This window comes from Protopterus annectens, chromosome 14.part0 (assembly GCF_019279795.1).
Source record: "Protopterus annectens isolate FY-2018-M chromosome 14.part0, PAN1.0, whole genome shotgun sequence".
Lineage (NCBI taxonomy): Eukaryota > Metazoa > Chordata > Ceratodontiformes > Protopteridae > Protopterus > Protopterus annectens.
In genome coordinates, this window is record NC_056748.1 from 888,240,372 (window position 1) to 888,259,352 (window position 18,981).

At 45.3% G+C, this 18,981-nt stretch overlaps 1 protein-coding gene across 3 annotated transcripts in view; it reads left to right on the plus strand.

Annotated features, from left to right (window-relative positions):
• LOC122789321 overlaps positions 1–18,981 on the plus strand; it is a 769,937-nt gene that overhangs the window by 56,561 nt on the left and 694,395 nt on the right. For all 3 annotated transcript variants that reach the window (XM_044056679.1, XM_044056680.1, XM_044056678.1), the window contains exon 3: positions 1–249. This exon is cut by the window's left edge and continues 655 nt beyond it. In XM_044056679.1, the coding sequence (XP_043912614.1) occupies positions 1–249 (249 nt within the window). The remainder of the gene's footprint in view (positions 250–18,981) is intronic.

Here is an 18,981-nt window from a genome sequence, read left to right on the forward strand (position 1 = left end):
ACCAAACTCTGCCAAGACAAATGCTTGTGCTCAGCCTCCACCACCAGTTAATAGGCCAAAATCTGGGGCCAGGATGACTGCATCTAGTAGACCATCAAGATTAAGGTTTTATAAGCCTGGAGTATATGCAGCTCGATCTTATCCCTCACCAAAAAGTACTACAAAAGAAGCTCTCCGCTACTCCTGGTCTCCTTATAGTCTTCCTTCCTCATCACTGTCATCACCAAGTGCTGAAGAAGTGAATGAAAGGTAAGTGTAACTGTCATTGTATCAACTTGTTAAAGCAGTCAAGTTTAATTAATTTTTGTAGGGATCATAGGAAGTTACTAGGCTACTGGGCCTGAGGCCCTTATAAGCCTAGCCAAGAGTTTAGCCCATGTTTAGACAAGTCAGCACCCGATGCCCTTATCCAGCAGGGCCACAGGTGGAATCCCAGGGGTGTATTTATCATAATAATAAGTTGTTATGGCTTTCAATGCTTGAGAGCTTTCCATGCATCTGTTACTTGCTGTTCTTTGTCCTCTTTGCCTGCATTGCCATAATTTACTGGCAACTTTACATGTGGTTGCAGTTTGTTTAGAAATGTAAATATAGTAAAACTGCAAAGGAAACAGCAATTTGATTAACTGTAGATATTAGCTGAATGCATATTAAATCTCTTTAAATGCACTGGCAAGTTTAGTTTGTGTTCTTCATGTTGGCCTACTTTACATTTTTACATTGGCAGAACTGAAGAATTAAAGATGAGAAATTCTATAACCCCACTAATCCTATCATAATTCCTGTAACTTTCAAATCTGAAAAAATGTCATATCTGATAACAGTGAGGTCCATCTGCTGTATAATACATAGGATTGATGCCCTCAATATCTTTAAGTTCAGCAGGTAAAACTCTCACAGTCTGCTAGATCTCTCCCCATTGCACAGTGCATTGCATTTTATCAACCCTGCCCATCGTCTTGCAGAGAAATTTCGCATATCGGGGAGAAAACAGCCCCATGATGCTTTAGAGATGTTATTAATAGTTTGCCTTTTTTTCTTCTGTTTTTTTCTTGTCTTTAATTCATTCTCACAGTATCTGTTGCATACTTCTTTTGGGTTTGCTGAGCACTTTTGCTAATTCTTTAAAACTTATTTTTCCTTTTCTCTGTCCTCTCTGTGGGTTAAGCCATTTCTTCAATTTTTATGTTATAGTACTACAAGAAATGTCTTGGACAGATACTGTCTACCAACAGGCACAGAAAATGTTTTTCATATTGATCACTGCTGCAGTAGCCTAAGTTATCTGGGCTAAAATCCTGCATAGCATATAATAGCTGGACAGTTTCCAAAGCTTCAAGGCACCTTCCACTTTCCCAGTCTGTTAGTCATCTCAAGCTGAGATGACAAGACTGGTTTGGGCGCCAAGCCCGTCAGATTTTTCTTTCTTCCAAGAAGAGCACTCCTCGGGCTTTCAATGATCTGCAGTCAGCTAACTCTGATACATTTCTGGTAGGTAGATAAGCTCCCTTCAGGGAAAAATCTTCCACATTACTTTTAAACTTGTTTAAAGTTACTTTTTATGAAAAGCAGTACTTTAAAGCTAAGAAAAAGGTATTTTCTTTGACTGTTTTGTGACTTTTGTGTACTTTGAACAGGAGTTCACTTTTTTACTTTTGAGATAAAAAAGTTGAGCTTATGTCAATTTCATTTATCCTCAACTGTTGTTTGGATCTGAACCTCGGATCTGATTCTGCCATTACTAAATTTTGTGGTAACCGAAAAGCTCTCAAGTGTCTTCCTTTCTCATGACGCACCAACCCCTAATATACCTCTGATATAATTTGCCGCTTTTTGCAAAAAGACGTAGTCAACCTTAGCTCTCAAGTTTCATCCAGATAAGTGTAGTTTCTTCTCTTTAATCTCCTACATTTCTCTTTAGATATTACTCTCTTACAGTATTGTAACTCTTTTTTTTCCTTTGTTGGTAGTACATTTCTCCTTTTTTCTGTCCGTTATACACGCTAGTTTAGTTTATAATACAGTAACCAGATATACTCCCCATTTCACCAGACTTTTCAAGTTTATCACTTCCCATAAAACCTCATCATTCAGTTCCGACTCTTTCATTGACCAACTCTCTAGAATAAACTGGTCCCATCTCACCACTCTTCCCTTAGATGAAGCTATCCACTCTTTCAATTCCACCTTTCTTAAAATCCTTGACTCCCTTGCTCCTCTCCACACAATAAGAATCCAAACTAACTCTGCTCCTTGGCTGACCAAATCTACTTGTACCCTGATGAAAAACCGTGACAGGATATGGAAATTATGGACTAAACTAAGACCCCTTCTCTCCTACAGACCTATAAAGAACTTAGGAAACAATCACTTTATTGACTCAATAACTGACATTATAAATGCTCTTCCCACTAGGAAAAACAGTTACAACTCCACAATCCCCACCCCCCCATCCTTCTAACTCATTTTCCCTGAAATCTGTTTCAACTAACTATATTAAATCCCTACTCTCTAAACTCAAACCTTGCTCCCCCTCAGCTGACAATCTACCTTCCTATTTCCTACAGATTGCAGCTGAACCCCTAGCCTATCCTGTTTCCATCCTGATTAACCAATCCATCTCAGAATCATATGTCCCAGCAATATGGAAAACATTCTTCACATTACTTATACACAAAGACAGAAATTATTCTGATATATCAAACTTCAGGCCAATTGCCATATTGTCTCCCCTCTCCAAGATTCTAGAGAAATGCATTCACAAGCAGATAATGCAATACCTTCTACAAGAGAACCTTCTAACACACACACACAACATGGTTTCCATCCCAAGCACAGTACTACAACTGCACTGATATCCTTCAGCAATACTGTATCACTGGCCCGTGACAATAATAAACTAGTCTCATGTCTGTTCCTCGACCTCTCCAAAGCCTTTGACACAGTCTCCCATCCCCTCCTCTTGGACAAGCTTTCCCATTTAAAATTCTCTCCTCCCACCATATACTGGTTTTCTAGCTATCTCTCAAACCGCCAGCAAGCTGTAAAATGGCATTCTGCACTACCCCCCCCCCCCATGGTCCCAATGGGAGTCCCCCAAGGATCCATACTTGGGCCACTGCTCTTTAATATTTTCACTAACCTACTTTACACCTCTTGTCCCCACTCTACACTTGTACAATATGCAGATGATTCTACTGTCATTACTATTGCAGACAACCCACCTGACCTCCACTCTACTACCCAAGCATCATTCAATACCATAGAGACATGGCTTTGTGACAACCAACTAATTCTCAACCCTAAGAAAATTAAGCTTCTACTCTTCCTCCCCAAAAACCATATCAATCTCAAAACTACTTTTTCCATCCTATCAAGCAATAACACTACCATTACTGCTGAACTTGGTACTAAACTGCTGAGAGTCATAATAGATGACCAGCTTAAATTTGATCTTCAAGTCACTAATGCAATCAAAATGACTCACCAGAAACTTGGACCCTTTAGCCAGAATAACTCTCTCCTGTGCATTTCTTCTTCCCATCCTTCTTTATAGCTGCCAATTATTCACAAACCTAAACACCACACTCGTTACAAAACTTGAAACAACCTATAATAAAGTGGCCAGATTCGCTGCATACCAAACCTATAAAGCTCACCATTGCCTATCCCTTAAACAATTGGACTGGCTTGAATTCCCTCACTTGCTCCTACCTCATCAACTACAAATTATCCATTCTTTCCTCTATCTACCATTTTTCTGTCCTAGCCTTCTACCTATTATATCTAAATAGTCTCCAACCAGGACACTACGTAGCTCCGACCAAGACCTGCTTCAGATTTATAAACTAAAAACCAAAACGGGATGTTTACTCTATAACTATAACCCTGCTGCAACTTGGAACCAATTCCCCCAAGACATTAGGTCCCTTGACCATACCAAGCATTTCAAGCTAGCCACTCGAAGATACCTATCAAACAAATGGTCCTGTCACTGTAGTTATCCTCTCTGAAACTACCCTACCCCCCCCCGTTTCTGATACCTCCCCCTCGATCAGCACTCTCTTTTTTATATTGACCATTTCCCCCTCTATATGCTTTCCTTCTACTCCTTCTCCCTCTTTTTCCTCTCCTCCCCTGCCTATCATAATTAACTTCTACCCCTCTGTCCTACCGTATAAGCACCTATCCTCCCCTATCTATCATAATTAACTCCTATCCCTCTGTTCCACTGTATAAGCACCTATCCCCTTGCTATTGCTTTTGTACTAATATTGTATATAATCCCAACAGGAATTATGAATACATATTCCTTGATGACATTGGACCTGTGTGTTTCTCTGTATGATTCATTCTAAATGTTATCTTCTAAATGTTGGCTAGTTGCAAGTATGAATTCTGAACTCTCTTGTATGTAAAATTTATAAATTCACTGTGGAGCTTTTCTCCCTGGGTCTCCACTGAAAACGAGCCAAACGCTCAGTTGGACTAACCCATTCAACAAATGTAAAATAAATAAAATAATTCCGTTGTTGGTATTCTTTCTTTTTTCTCTTTCTGTGTGTGTATGTATGTGTGTGTGTGTGTGTGTGTGTGTGTGTGTGTGTGTGTGTGTGTGTGTGTGTGTGTGTGTGTGTGTGTGTGTGTGTGTGTAACAATAAAAAGGTCTTCTATATTACTGTTATTTTCCTATAGTCACTGGCATGTCTGAGAAGGGACCTTCCAGTTTTAAAAAGGGTCTGAAATGTGTGCACAAATTGCTTCTTTCAGACACACTTACTCTTTGTGTTTATTGTTTAGACCCACAACATCTTTAGGAGGATTGTTCCATCAGTCCCAGGGCTCTTGTGGGTAGGGAAAAAAAAGCATATTCTCAAAGGTTTATTACCAACTTCCTTTGGTGAACCTATGTCTGGGGCTCAGTCCCTCAAAATTTAAATTAAAGTGAAGAAGTCCATATCAAAGTCTCCTAAGCCTTCTACTTCCTCGATTCTGTCTTCGGAGCCATCAAGGAAAAGATCAAAATCCAATCTGAGAAGATTTTAAAACGCAGGAAAACACAAATACGACTGCCATGAAATAGGAACCAAACTGGAAGCAAGGCAGTGAAGTAAACCACAGCACCAAACAGTTTTAAAATGTAGATTTTCTTAATAACTCAAATAGATCTTTAAAATGTGCAAAACTCTGTAAAAAAAAATAAGCGCTTTTGTCCTGCTTACTCCCAAGACTTTATCATATATTTTAGATGGTGTGCACTGTTTTTTAATTAACTTCTATACGTCTATATGTCATATAGTCTGCTTTAAAGCCTCTTGGTTTATTAATAAAATCTGTGTTTTAAAACTGTTTAGAGCTGTGGTTTACTTCACTGCCTTCTTTCCTGTTAAGATCTTAAAGCTCCTCCCCTTCAAATCCAAAGAAGAAGAAACTAGTGGATCCTTTGTCCTTGGATCCGACAAAGAAACCTACTGATCTGACTACTTTGAGTCCGATTATTACTCCAAGGACCAGGTATTCTCCTACTTTTGATCCTGTGCCTTCCAGGATCCCCTCCACTTTTTTTGGAATGGTGCCTATCCAAGTCACCTTCCCTAGCCTCTTCTCATTCATCCAGGAGTTTTTCTGAGGAAGATGTGGACAGAATAATGAGGATGTTACTCTTCGTGTAGATCCAGATAAGTATTTTACTGGCTGCTACCCCTTTGGGTCAGGAGGCCCATCCATCTACCATGCCACCACTTCTTACTTCTTCCCTGATCCCTTTGGTTGCTTCAGAGTCCCTGGATCCGAACCTTCCAGGTCTGTCTGGCTTGGATCCGAAGATAACTTTATCTTCAGATCTGAAGCTAAATCTTGAGTGCAACAGCTCCGACATCTTCAGATCCGGATGACTCTCGGAGGCGAGGCTTCCTTGTCAGGTCCAAGGCATTGGAGTCGACTCCGAAGGTTTCAGAGCAGTCTCTGCCCCTTGGTGCTTCAGCACTGGATAGCTCTGCTGTGACTTCCTCCTTGGGAGATTTCCTTTAGGGGTGGGAGAAGACAGTGGTCCAGAAGCTTGCCTTCTTGGCACCAAGGTCTTTCTGATCTCCGGAGAGGTCTGCCTTTGAGGAAGTGAATAGGGTATTTTCTGCTGTGAGAGAACTAATGGATCCAACCCCCTCAGATCATCAGTCTAGTTCCCAGATGTCTCTGCGCTTGAAGCCTCATCATTATACTCCATAGGAACAGCCATCTCCAGACCCCCAAACCATCCAGCAGGGATGTTCTTCATCTCACATTGCTGCAGTCCTTACATATGGGTAGTCCGCTGTCCTCGGTCGGCCCGAATACCAAAGTATTAGGCTGATGTCGGTCAAGGCGCTTAAAACTGACATCAGGACGTCAGGGTACAAAAGCGCATGACCGACGTCATTTCCTCAGTCTTTTTTGCCGCATGGTCCGATGCAGAAGCAGCGTTGCAAGTGCCGTTCGGCGTTCTGAAATTTTTCGAATTTGGAGTTTCAGACCGAATCCAAGTTGGCTAAGTACCCGTAGAATATTTTGGTTTTTCTTGCCTCAGTGTTTTACCGGATGTCAGAAAAGTGAATAACTGTATTTCTTGTGGGAAACAGATACCGCATAGGGATTATCATTCTTTGTGTATTCCTTGTTTGGGGCCTGAGCACGACGTTGTTGGGTGTCGCTTTTGTGCTAGGTTCAATAAACACACTATTAGCGAAGGTTAGATTGTGCTAGGCTGGTCTTTGGGAAGCGGTGCAATTATAATATGCCGCCGGATTCTCCGGCGCCCGCTTCTGCGAAGAAGCGCAAAGACAAAGCAGTTAAGCCCAGGCAAGATGAGTCGTCCGTCCCGGACGCCGGTTCTTTAGAGGCTTCAGTGGAACCGGTGGTTCCGACTGAGACTTCTCTGGAGTCTCAGGGGGAGACTTTGATTTTGCAGGAGGTGGTCTCTCAGGAGGCAGGTCAGGCTGAAGGGGCTTCTCAAGTTACTGTACTCCCCTCCCTTCCTAGGGTGGTTAGGCCTTCTCCTTCTGTTTCCAAGGCTTCTCCCAGAGGCAGGCCAGTTTTAGCTTCTGTTGGTGTCTCTCCTAGTTCAGCAGGGTCTGTGCCTAAGAAGCACATGCTTAAAATGGCAGAAGATTTGATTACTCTGATTAGGGGTTCTTTGCCCCCTCCTGATAAGAGGCCTAGGGTGGAGCCAGAGTTGGGAAGTTTTGAGCAGGCTTCAGATGTTTCAGAGTCTTCAGCTGAAGACTTGCAGGAGTACTCTCCTTATTCTGATTCTGATGCAGATGATTCCACTCCTTCTGCTTCTCCTCAGAGGATTTTTGTTTTTCAGAGACACTTCATTCTATGAGGGAACATTTTAAGTGGGAAGGTCAGGACTTCTCTGATTCCCGGAAAAGGCTTAGGGAATTTTTGCTGTTACCCCAGCATAGGCCCTTGGCTATACCCCCTGTTCTGGATGTTGTGGAAGATGTGTTTGCAGAGGCTTCACTTAATCCTGATTCTCTGCCTCCTGCTCCTGTTAAGCCGGATAGGTATTACAGGGTGCCTGAGGCTCATAAATATCTTTATAAGAGTCCTAGGGCGGACCCAGAAACTATTAGTCAGGGACCTAAGGGTGTCAAGGCCTCTGTTGTAAAAAATCCGGTTCCTCTAGATAAAGAAGCCAGAGCTTTGGATAGATGGGGAAAGAAGGTCTATACATCTTCTACCTTAGCTATGAGGGCTTTGAATTGCCAGTTTCATATGTTGAAATATCAAAACTTTCTTCTTTCTCAATTGAAGTCTAAGGTGGATGCTCTGGCAGAAGGCATTGAGTGTAAATAATTACAAGATTTGGTGCATGTCTCTGAACAGGTGGGTAAGCATTCATTGCAGTGTGGTTTTGATGCTGTGCAGGCCTCGTCTAGGGTGGCTGCCACTGGCTCAGTTCTTCGCAGGCACGCCTGGCTGAAGGATTAGAATTTATCTGACCATGTTAAGACAAGGATTTTGGATGCTCCTTTGCAGTCTGATGTGTTGTTTGGTTCACCTGTGGAGTCAGTCTTGAAGAAAATGGAAGACAAGGCTAAGTCTATGCAGGCTGTTAAAGATTTTTTGCAAGTTCAGCCTCCGAAGTTTAGTAGGAATTGGCCTGCTAAGGGGTGGACGTATCCTTCTTATGATTCTCAGTCTAGGGGTAGATCTAGACGTGGTAGGGGCAGAGCTCAGAGTTCTTTCAGACCTAGAACAGGGAGATGTTATGTGATCCTATCTCGCCTACATTCTGAATGATGGGTTCGGAGCCGATCCCTCGGCTCCGACTCGGCACGCTTATGCCAAAGAGCGAAGTCTCTTACTGGCTGAGCTTACCATATCCCAGGATGCACCACTACCAGTCCCCCAGATCTCGTTTGCCGCTAACAAGTGAAGACGTGGTCTCGAGCTGGCTGAGTTAAGTAGTGATTATTTCACTAGTTTTTCTGTCAGGTTTTTCTTCTTTTTCTACAAAAAGCTGTTTTAACAGCTATTCTTGTGTTTTGAGTGTGTTTGACAAAATTCACTTGGTGAATTCTTGTGTTGTGAGTGACTAGGAGTACCTCTTGTCTGGAAAGGCCTTTCCGGTCTTTTTGTTTGTAGGTGACTTGGTTCTGTTTTGAATCATTTACTTTTCTCTTCTTAAATAAGAACTAACGGAGAGAAATTATTATATTACAGAGTTTGTGCTGTGTTTGACTAACTCACAGTATTGCAGTGATAACTGTAAGCCTACTCTAGGTGTATTACCAGTGTTCTTTCAGTTACCTTTGAAAATTTCCATAATGTCTCAGAATCCCAGGCCTTCGGGCTTCAAGAAATGTGTAAAATGTAGCTTCAAAATGTCCATCACGGACGATCACTCGCTATGTGTGTATTGCTTAGGGCAAAGCATTTACAGGAATCATGTAGTGTATGTCACGCTTTTTCCTCAAGGGTCCTCCAGGAGAGGAAAAATAAATTAATTCTTAAGGGATTAATTAAACCTTCTTTGAAGAAGCTTTGGCATCCTCTCCTTCTCCGGCCAAAGAAAGGCGCGGCTCCGACCAGTCCGTCGGATCCGATCGCTAAGAAACAAAGGCAGGCCTCTCCTTGGCTCCAAGGACTTCGGAGCCGAGGTCGAACAGTCTGCCTCGATGCCACCAGTATCGACTCCTCTGGCTTCGGAGCCGATAGCTGGGGCATCGAGGCGGGTCATCTTCGCCGGCTCCACTGCTCGGAGCCGACAAAGGTTGCCGCTCAGACACTTCCTCCTCGGCGCCAAGTCCACCTCGGCACCGATGGAAACTGGTGTGTATTCCTCGGCGCCGATACTCATCGAGTCGCCTCGGGCCGGTCCCCTAGCCCTTTGGGGCCGTTGGAGAGGCCTTCGACCCGCTCTGTTTCCTCTCGGTCTCGGGGATGTCAGATTCTGATATAGACAGGGTGCTCCAAAGACTGTTCCAGTCCCCAGTCTTCCAAAATTTGTTTCGGTTCCGACCCAGTTGGCTTCGGAGCCGCTGACCTTGGCCCACCCATTGCCATTCCTCCTCCGACTGCTTCGGCTCCGGAGCAGGTGCTGTTGGAGCCGATGGAGATCTCAGGGTCGGCTCCGACCCTTACTCCAACCCGGGCCTTCGGGTCCGAGTTTGGTACGCGGACGTCTTCGGCTGGACCCGGGGGTGATGTTTCGGGACCTATGCTTTCGGTTCCGAGCCTCCCCCTCGGTGCTTCGGCTGCGGGTCTTCCGTCGACTATCACGGCTCCGGGGACCGGACACTCCCAGGATTCTGGGGGTCCGGCTTTCAGAGCCATGAGGAGTGCCTTGGCCAAGTCCTCTTCGGCCATCTCCCCGGCTTTACCGGCACCTTCCCTAGGCGTGGAGACTGGGTCTTTGGCAGTTCCCCTGTCCGTAGTCAGCGGAGCCCCGGGGCCTGAGGTTACCCCCAGTGGGGGTTCCCCTCGGGCTGAGGGTTCTTCTGAGCTTTGTTCGGAGAAAGCCCCAAGGAAGAGATCGTGCAAGAGGAAGCACGTGGACTCGCGCCAGTCTATTACTTCAGACACTGATCTGGATGATGCAGAGGGGTCCCCGAAGTCGTCCTCGGATGATGTCTCCTTTGCAGACATCTTAGAGATCCTCAAACAACGAGGCGGCTGGATATCCAAACCCCTCTACTGACGAGTCAGTGCTCCTCAAGGCCTTTGGGGCTCAGCCCTCCGCCTCCTGGGTGTCTCCGCCCTTGACGAGCTTCTGGATTTAGTTTGTCGGGATGGGAACATCCAGATACTGTGGAACCAGTCCCTTCTCGTCCAAATAAATTTTTGTGTGGTCCCCCGGAGAAGGAGTTCCTCACTAAAGGCGTGGCTGTAGATGCCATGGTGGTGGCATCTGCTACACAACAGGACGTGGCAGAGGCTTCAACGTCCATCCATCCTCCTAATAAGGAGTCTAGGAGTATGGACAGGTACGGAAGCGCACCCTGACTTCAGCGGCCTTTACTTTAAGGTCTCTGAATTATTTGGCACATTTTACCAGGCTTCAGAGGGATCTGGTCAAGGAGTTGTCAGATTCCCTCTCGGTAACCTACCTGAGCAGCTAGCCCAGTCGGTTAGCTCTCAGTTGGCTATCCTTACGCCAATTTCTAACTCGTCCATGAGGCTCATTTCCTATGCGGCCGAAGGGGCGGTAGAGCGGCAGGCACAGGCGTGGCTCTCACGGAGACAAGCCTGGCTCCGCTTGTGTCAGTTTGTGGAGGCCTTCAAGTCTTCCTTCGCCGACGCTCCCTTTGATGGGTCCTCCTTGTTTGGACCCAAGGTTAAAGACACCCTTACCCGCTGTGAGCAAGAGGGAAAAACTTTATCTGCCGTAGGTGCCCGTTATTCCACTCCCTTTCGGCCTTACCCCAAGGCTAAAGGAGGGGAAAATGTGGTTCCATAAATCCCGTAAGTTTTTCTCCCATCAGCAGGAAGAATCCCTTCCAGAGGCAGAGGACGGGAAATTTTTCAGGGAGACGCCGTCCCAGAGGCGGCAGAGGGCCCGCAATTCTGGAGACCGCGAGTCCTTTCGTGGCTCTTCAGCCTCCCACACGCCATGAGGGATTGCCCGGCTGTGCTGCTCGAGCCAGTCGGGTGTCGTTTTGCCAAGCACCTAAAAGCCTGGGAGTCAATCACTCAGGACAGATGGGTGCTTCGGATCATTGCCGGAGGTTACACCATCCCATTCACATTCTCGCCCCCACCGTCCAAAAGAATCCCGGACCCACCACCCAGTCAAAGGGAAATGGCAGCCGCAGAAGCTTTAAAGCTGCTAGAAAAGGAGTCATCCAACCGGTCCCCACAGACCAGATCGGATCAGGAAATTACTCCAGGTTCTTTTTAGTGCCAAAAAAGACAGGGGACCTGAGACCAATATTGGATCTCAGCAGACTGAACCAATCCGTCACGAAATCCAAATTCAATGGTCACGTTACAATCCATTCTCCCATTGTTGGAGAAGGATGTTTGGATGTGCTCCATAGACCTCAAGGACGCCTATTATCACATACCGATACATCAGGCGTCCAGAAGGTATCTGCGCTTCAGCCTGGGAGTCAGTCATTACCAATTTTGCGCTCTGCCCTTTGGTCTCACCACAGCCCCCAGGGTGTTCACCAAGTGTTTGGCAGTAGTGACGGCTCACCTGAGAAGTCTTGGATTCCAAGTGTTTCCCTATCTGGACGACTGGCTCCTGACTGCCACCACCAGGCATCTACTAATGGACAACCTCAAAGCCACTATCTTCCTGGGTGTTACCCTGGGGATTACATTCAATTGGTCAAAGTCTGTCTTGCTGCCCTCTCAACGCATAAAGTTCATAGGAGCAGAGATAGACTCAAGATTGATGCGTCTTTCTTCCTGCCGAAAGGATCCAAACTTTACAGGGCCAAGTTCAAGCTCTGATCTCGAGATCCAAAGCCCCAGCCAGGATGGTTCTACAAGTTCTAGGCTCAATGTCTGCCACGGTTCTTTTAGTCCCTCTGGCAAGATTGCACATGAGGATTCTTCAGTGGCTATTGTCAACGCAATGGTCCTTTCAGGATCTTCCCTCAATCATCACATCATGATTACGGATATATGCAAAAGGGACCTTCGCTGGTGGCTTCAGACATCCAATTTGGATCAAGGAAACCCTTTGTTCTTCCCTCTCCAGTGGTTACCCTGACGACAGATGCCTCCCAGATAGGGTGGGGGCATTGTCTGGGCAGGCTAGTTCAGGGCTCCTGGCTTCCAGACGAAGCTCTTCTCCACATCAATGTGTTGGAGATGAGGGCTGTACTTCTATCCCTACAAGCCTTACACAAGTTTCTTCCTCAGGGCATCATCGCCATCCACACAGACAACATGTCGGTGGTTTGGTATCTGAACAAACAAGGAGGGACCAGATCATACCCCCTTTGCAGAGAGGCCATGAGAGTGTGGGAATGGGCTGTAGCTACCAACCGCTTCTTGGTAGCGACCCACATCCCGGGAAAGTCAAATATATTGGCAGACAAACTGAGCAGGACAATTCTCTCTCCTCACGAGTGGTCTCTAAACCACACAGTAGCAGCTCAGGTTTTCAGGAGATGGGGGACGCCGTGCTGCGACCTATTTGCAACTCCATTAAACACCAAGTGCCAAAGGTTCTTCTCCTTGATCCCACATCAGGGTGTACCAGCCATGGATGCTCTAGCACAACCTTGGCCAACAGGGCTACTTTATGCCTTTCCTCCAATTCCGCTTCTTCCCAGAGTTATTCAAAAGCCTCTCAACTGGGGTCTTCAATGATACTGATTGCCCGTACTGGCCTCGTCAGGTATGGTTTCCTACCTGAAGAAGCATGCAGTGGACGATCCGTGGACTTTAGACCTGATTCCGGACTTGCTAATCCATCAGTCGGGACTTCGACATCAGTCCCTTCAATCTTTGAAATTGACAGTTTGGCTCCTCCACTTCCGACTTTAGTTAGAAGGCACACACTAGACCCGGAAGTTGTTCACATTTTATCTTCGCCCACAAACCCACCACTAACAAATTGTACCTTAGTAAGTGGAAGAGGTTTGCTATCTGGGCTCAACTCAAGGGCTTAGACCCTATCACTGCTCCTGTCCCAGAGGTCTTGAAATTTTTAACATCCCTGTTTAATCAGGATCTTCTGTCTCAACTATTAAAGTCCAACTAGCTGCTATCTCTAAATTCCACGAATCCATGGATCCTCCTTTGATGAGCAGCAGACTATGCAAAACTTTCATTAAAGGTGCGAGCCTATTAAGACCACCAATTTTTCATCCTGCACCTCCGTGGGATCTTGATTTGGTGCTTCGCATTAACATCTCCCCTTTTGAACCGGCTGCTACATGCAAGTTAAAATATCTGTCTTGGAAAACTGCCTTCTTAGTTGCAATTACTTCGGCAAGAAGAGTTTCAGAGCTTCAAGCCCTGTCTATTAAGCCACCGTACTTGATTTTCCACAAGGATAGAGTATCACTTAGGCCTAATCCATCCTTTGTCCCAAAGGTCTGTTCTAGTTTCTGCCTCCAACAATCTCTAGAGCTACCGGTTTTCTTCCCAAAATTCTCCAATGAAGCAGAATACACTCTTCATAAATTGGATGTTCACAGGCAATTACGCTTCTATTTAGACAGGACTCAGCAACTTCGTAAGTCAGACCAGTTGTTTGTGTCCTTCTCAGATAATAAACTGGGCCAAACCATCACAAAAGCTACTATCTCAAAATGGATCAGAGATTGCATAACTCAGGCTTATTCTTCGAATAAGCAGCTTACAACATCTATCAAGGCTCATTCTACCAGAGCTATGGCTACTTCTATAGCTTTTCATTCCAAGCTCGCTATATCGGAAATCTGTGCTGCGGCTACTTGGTCCAATCCGCACACTTTCATTTCCCACTACAAATTGGATGTGGCATCTAGAGGACGAGCTTCATTTGGTTCCACGGTACTCAGGAGTGTTTTCCAGTGAGCCACCCAGGATTCAGGTGCTAGGACGCTGTCCCATCATTCAGAATGTAGGCGAGATAGGATCACATAACATCTTTTAGTTATGTACTCACCATAACTTCAGATGTTTGGGATCCATCTCGCCACATTCCTAATACCCACCCTCCTTCCCCTGCCTTGGAGATCAGAAGAGATTGAACGGTTTTGAGTTCTACTGTTTTATCTTGTTTCATCTGACGATGTTATATAAGCAGGGTATGCATGTGTGCATGTATGCGGACAAACTAGATCTGGGGGACTGGTAGTGGTGCATCCTGGGATATGGTAAGCTCAGCCAGTAAGAGACTTCGCTCTTTGGCATAAGCGTGCCGAGTCGGAGCCGAGGGATCGGCTCCGAACCCATCATTCAGAATGTAGGCGAGATGGATCCCAAACATCTGAAGTTATGGTGAGTACATAACTAAAAGTTCACCTGCACAATCTTCGGGTGAGGGCAGGGGCCAGTCCTTTCGTAAACAGGCCCAATGACCTACTTTTTCAGCTGCCAGATCCTTCTTGCCTGGCAGCACCTTTGGGAGGAAGGTTAGCACTCTTCAAGGAAAATTGGATGTTAATTACCCAAGACAAATGGGTATTGGATGTCATACACCAGGGTTACAAGTTTTATTTCCATACCTTGCCTCCTTTCAAAGGCATGCCGGACGTTCCTCCTCAGCAAAGACTAGAGGCTCACAAACAAATTTCTCTACTACTTCAAATAGGGGCCATACAACCGGTTCCTCTGCCAGAAGTGGGCCTAGGATTTTATTCTCGCCTGTTTCTAGTACCAAAGAAAGGAAACACGTGGAGACCAATTTTGGATTTATCTATCCTCAACACATATCTGGACATTCCCAAGTTCAAAATGTTGACGTTACAACAGCTTTTACCTCTGCTGGGCAAAGATCACTGGATGGTGACTCTGGATCTCAAGGAAGCTTACCTTCATGTTCCTATCAGGCCCAGTTGCAGGAAGTATCTGCTGGCTGGGACTTCACATTATCAGTTCTCTGCATTGCCCTTTGGCTTATCTACTGCGCCCAGAGTGTTCACGAAGGTTCTGGCTCCAGTGGTAGCTTTCTTCAGGCTAAGAGGAATACAAATCTATCCTTATTTGGACGATTGCCTGATTCTGGCCCAAGAAAAGGACGAACTTCTTCATCATTTACAGTATGTGATGGCAGTGTTAAGATGCCTGGGGTATTCTGTGAACGAAATAAAGTCCAGTCTAGTACCCTCTCAGGACATGTGTGAGACTGAATACAGCATTCCAGATGGCCTTTTTGACCCCGGACAAACAAAAGAATCTTTCTCTTTACTTCCACCAATTGTCTCGTCAGTCCAGGCTGACTGCAAGGACAGTCCTTCAAGCTTTGGGGTTCATGGCATCTTGTATTCTGGTACTTCCCAATGCCAAACTGCATATGAGGAAGCTACAGTGGTATCTCAAGAATGTATGGACACAGCACTGCCAAGATTTGGACACTGTCATTCAGATAATACCTTGCATTCAAAAGGAATTTTTGTGGTGGGCTCAGGAATGTCACCTAAACAAGGGACTCTCTGTGACCCGGCCAGAGGCGAGTCAGATTTTAACGACAGATGCCTCAGACAAAGCTTGGGGAGCTCATCTAAATGGAAAATGGGTACAAGACACGTGGCCTGCCAGACTTCAACATCTACATATCAACTTGAAGGAGATGTTAGCAGTCCAATTTGCATTGATAGCTTTCAAGGATTTACTTCTTCCAGGGCAGGTGTTGATTCAAACAGACAACACAACTGTCATGTGGTACATCAACAAGCAAGGGGAACGATTCTTATCCTCTATGCAGACAAGCAATGATTTTGTGGGAGACGGCTCTCAGTTTACAGCTAAATCTTCAGGCAAGGTTTCTGCCAGGAGCACAGAACTCCTTAGCAGATGTGTTGAGCAGACAAATTATGGATCCCCACGAGTGGAAATTGGATCCTCATGTATTTCAGAGGTTGACAGTGTTATGGGGAACTCCAGACATAGATCTGTTTGCTTCTCCACTAAATTACCAGCTGCCAAAGTTTTGCACAAAAAGGTTTCATCCCACAGCTTGGAAAGTGGATGCTCTCTCATTCAATTGGAGCAATCTTCACGTGTATGCCTTTCCACCTCTGCCTCTCCTCCCAAAGGTACTGCTGAAGGTCAGACAGGACAAGCCAAACATGATTTTAATAGCTCCAGATTGGCCTCGACAGCACTGGTACCCATTACTGAGAAGTCTGGTACAGGAGCCTCCATGGCCTTTGCCTTCGATTCCTCACCTGCTGTCTCAGGAGAACAGTCATTTACTCAATGTCAAACTTCATTCTCTACATCTGACAGCCTGGCATATTCTGTTTTAAACCCTGGAGGGTCTCAGCTTCCACAACAAGTTTTGAATGTTATTTTGGAGGCCAGAAGGCCTAGTACAAGGAAAGTTTACGCAGATAAATGGAGGAGATTTTTATTTTGGAGTACAGCAAAGGACTTTGATGTTTCTAAACCTAATTTAAGTGTTGCGCTTCAATACCTTACTGAGTTATTGGACAAAGGTTTGTCCTTCTCCTCTATAAAGGTTCATGCTGCAGCAATTTCTGCTCACTATGACTGTGACCCACCATTATTTTCTCAGCCTTTGTTTAAGCAATTCCTTAGAGGGGCAAAGAATATAAGACCCCCACGTAGAGCTCCTACTCCTGCTTGGGATCTCAATTTTGTGTTGGAGAAACTCACTCTACAACCTTTTGAGCCTGCAGCATCGGCAGAGTTGAAATATTTATCATGGAAAACTGCTTTTTTGTTGGCCATTACCTCTGCGAGGAGGGTTTCTGAATTACAGGCCCTTATGGCAGTTGAGCCTTTCTTAATTTTCCACAAGGATAGGGTGTCTTTGCGTACTAACCCTTCTTTTATGCCTAAAGTGGTTTCTAGTGTGGCTTTAAACCAAACTATTCATTTGCCTACCTTTTATGCAAACCCCCAAATAAAGGGAAAGGATTTTGCACACTTTGGATATACACAGACAGTTGCGATATTATTTGAGCAGAACTAAAGGGTTCAGGCAGTCTCAGCAGTTGTTTGTTTCTTTTGCTTTGGGTTCTCAGGGCAAACCTGTTTCAAAACAAACTATTTCTAAGTGGATTGGTTTTTGTATTGCTTTCTGTTATTCCCATCATGGTAAGGAGATTCCAGCTGGGATTAGGCCTCATTCCACTAGGGCTACTGCCACTTCTACAGCTTTTTAAGGGGTGGCTACTAAAGATATTTTGGAAGCAGCTACTTGGAGTTCAGTGCATACTTTCTCTAAGCATTACCACCTTCCACTTTACTCTAAATCTAGGGCTGGATTTGCCACTGCTATTTTACAGGGCATTTTGGCAGCTCCTAATGCTTTATAGCTTTGCCATCCTCCCTTACCTCTGCTTTGGGATTCTACCCATATGTAAGGACTGCAGCAATGTGAGATGAAGAACATAGTACAGTTTTGTACCTACCATAAATGTAGATGTTCAAGATCCACACTGCTGCAGTCCAATTACCTCCCTCCTTCCCCTCTGTTGTTGAAGGTGGTGGTGTGGTTTGTGTTGTACATATTGTAAATATGGTTAGTGCACGGGTGATTGGTTAGTTTTTGCTGGTTTTTGGCTTTGGCCTTTCTTGTTAGGGCCTTCTGACATCTGGGGCAAGAAAAGACTGAGGAAATGACGTCGGTCATGCGCTTTTGTACCCTGACGTCCTGATGTCAGTTTTAAGCGCCTTGACCGACGTCAGCCTAATACTTTGGTATTCGGGCCGACCGAGGACAGCGGACTACCCATATGTAAGGACTGCAGCAATGTGGATCTTCGAACATCTACATTTATGGTAGGTACAAAACTGTACTTTTCACGATCTCTTCCAACACTTCTCCAGAACATCCTGCCAAGGAAGCCCCTAGGAAGAGAATGTTTAAGAGGAGGCACTTGGACTTTCTACAAGAGTCTGTCACTGAGGATACTGATTTTGACAAGAGTGAAGGGTCCCTGCAATCCTCTCCAGAAGATGTCTCATTTGGAGACATCCTTGAGCAGAGAAGTGGTTGGACCTTCAGCAACCCTTCACTGGAGGAATCCATATTTCTGGAGGCCTTTGGAGCTGACCCATTGACCTCCTGGGTTACTCCAGCCACCAATGAGCTCATTGATTTGGTCTCTGAGTGGGGGTGAAAGGAGCCTGACTCAGTTGAGCTAATCCCTAAGAGGCCAGATCAGATTCTGACTGCACATGTTTGGAAGGAATTTTGGAGAAGAGAGGTGCCCATGGATGCCATGGAGGAAGAAAGTTCCTCTCTCCTTCCCCATAACAGGAAGTCTAGGGCAATGGACAGGTTTGGGAAGCTTTTCTATGCTTCAGCGACCTTCACTCTTAGGTCGCTGAACTATTTGGCACATTTTATTAGGTTACAAAGGGACTTGATCAAAGAACTTTTGAAATCCCTTTCAGGGACTGTTACTGCTAAGGCCCAGTCATATATGGCCTCCCATTTGGCTACCCTACAGTCCATTTCAAATTTCATCCATGAGGCTTATTTCACATGCAGCTAAAGGTGCCTCAAGAGCAGTGGGTTTATGAATATCCATTAGGAGGCATGCCTGGATGCAAGTATGTGATTTTTGCAGAGCCCTTAAGTCCTTGTTCATCTATGCTCCCTTTGATCGCAGTTCGTTGTTTGTCCATAAAATGTAGGACACATTATCCAGGTATGAGAAGGACGGAAAGATGCAGTGGACGTATGTTTTTCAACTCCACAATGATCCTTTTTTTAGGAATCAATGAAGTGCTCAGAAAATGTGGTTTAGAAGGTCCCAGGGTCCTTTCCAGGACACATGTGGAGAAAGTTTCCCCTACGGGCAGAGGGAGTAACTCTAATGGATGACAGTGCCCCTGCAGCAGAGGAGGCCTGCA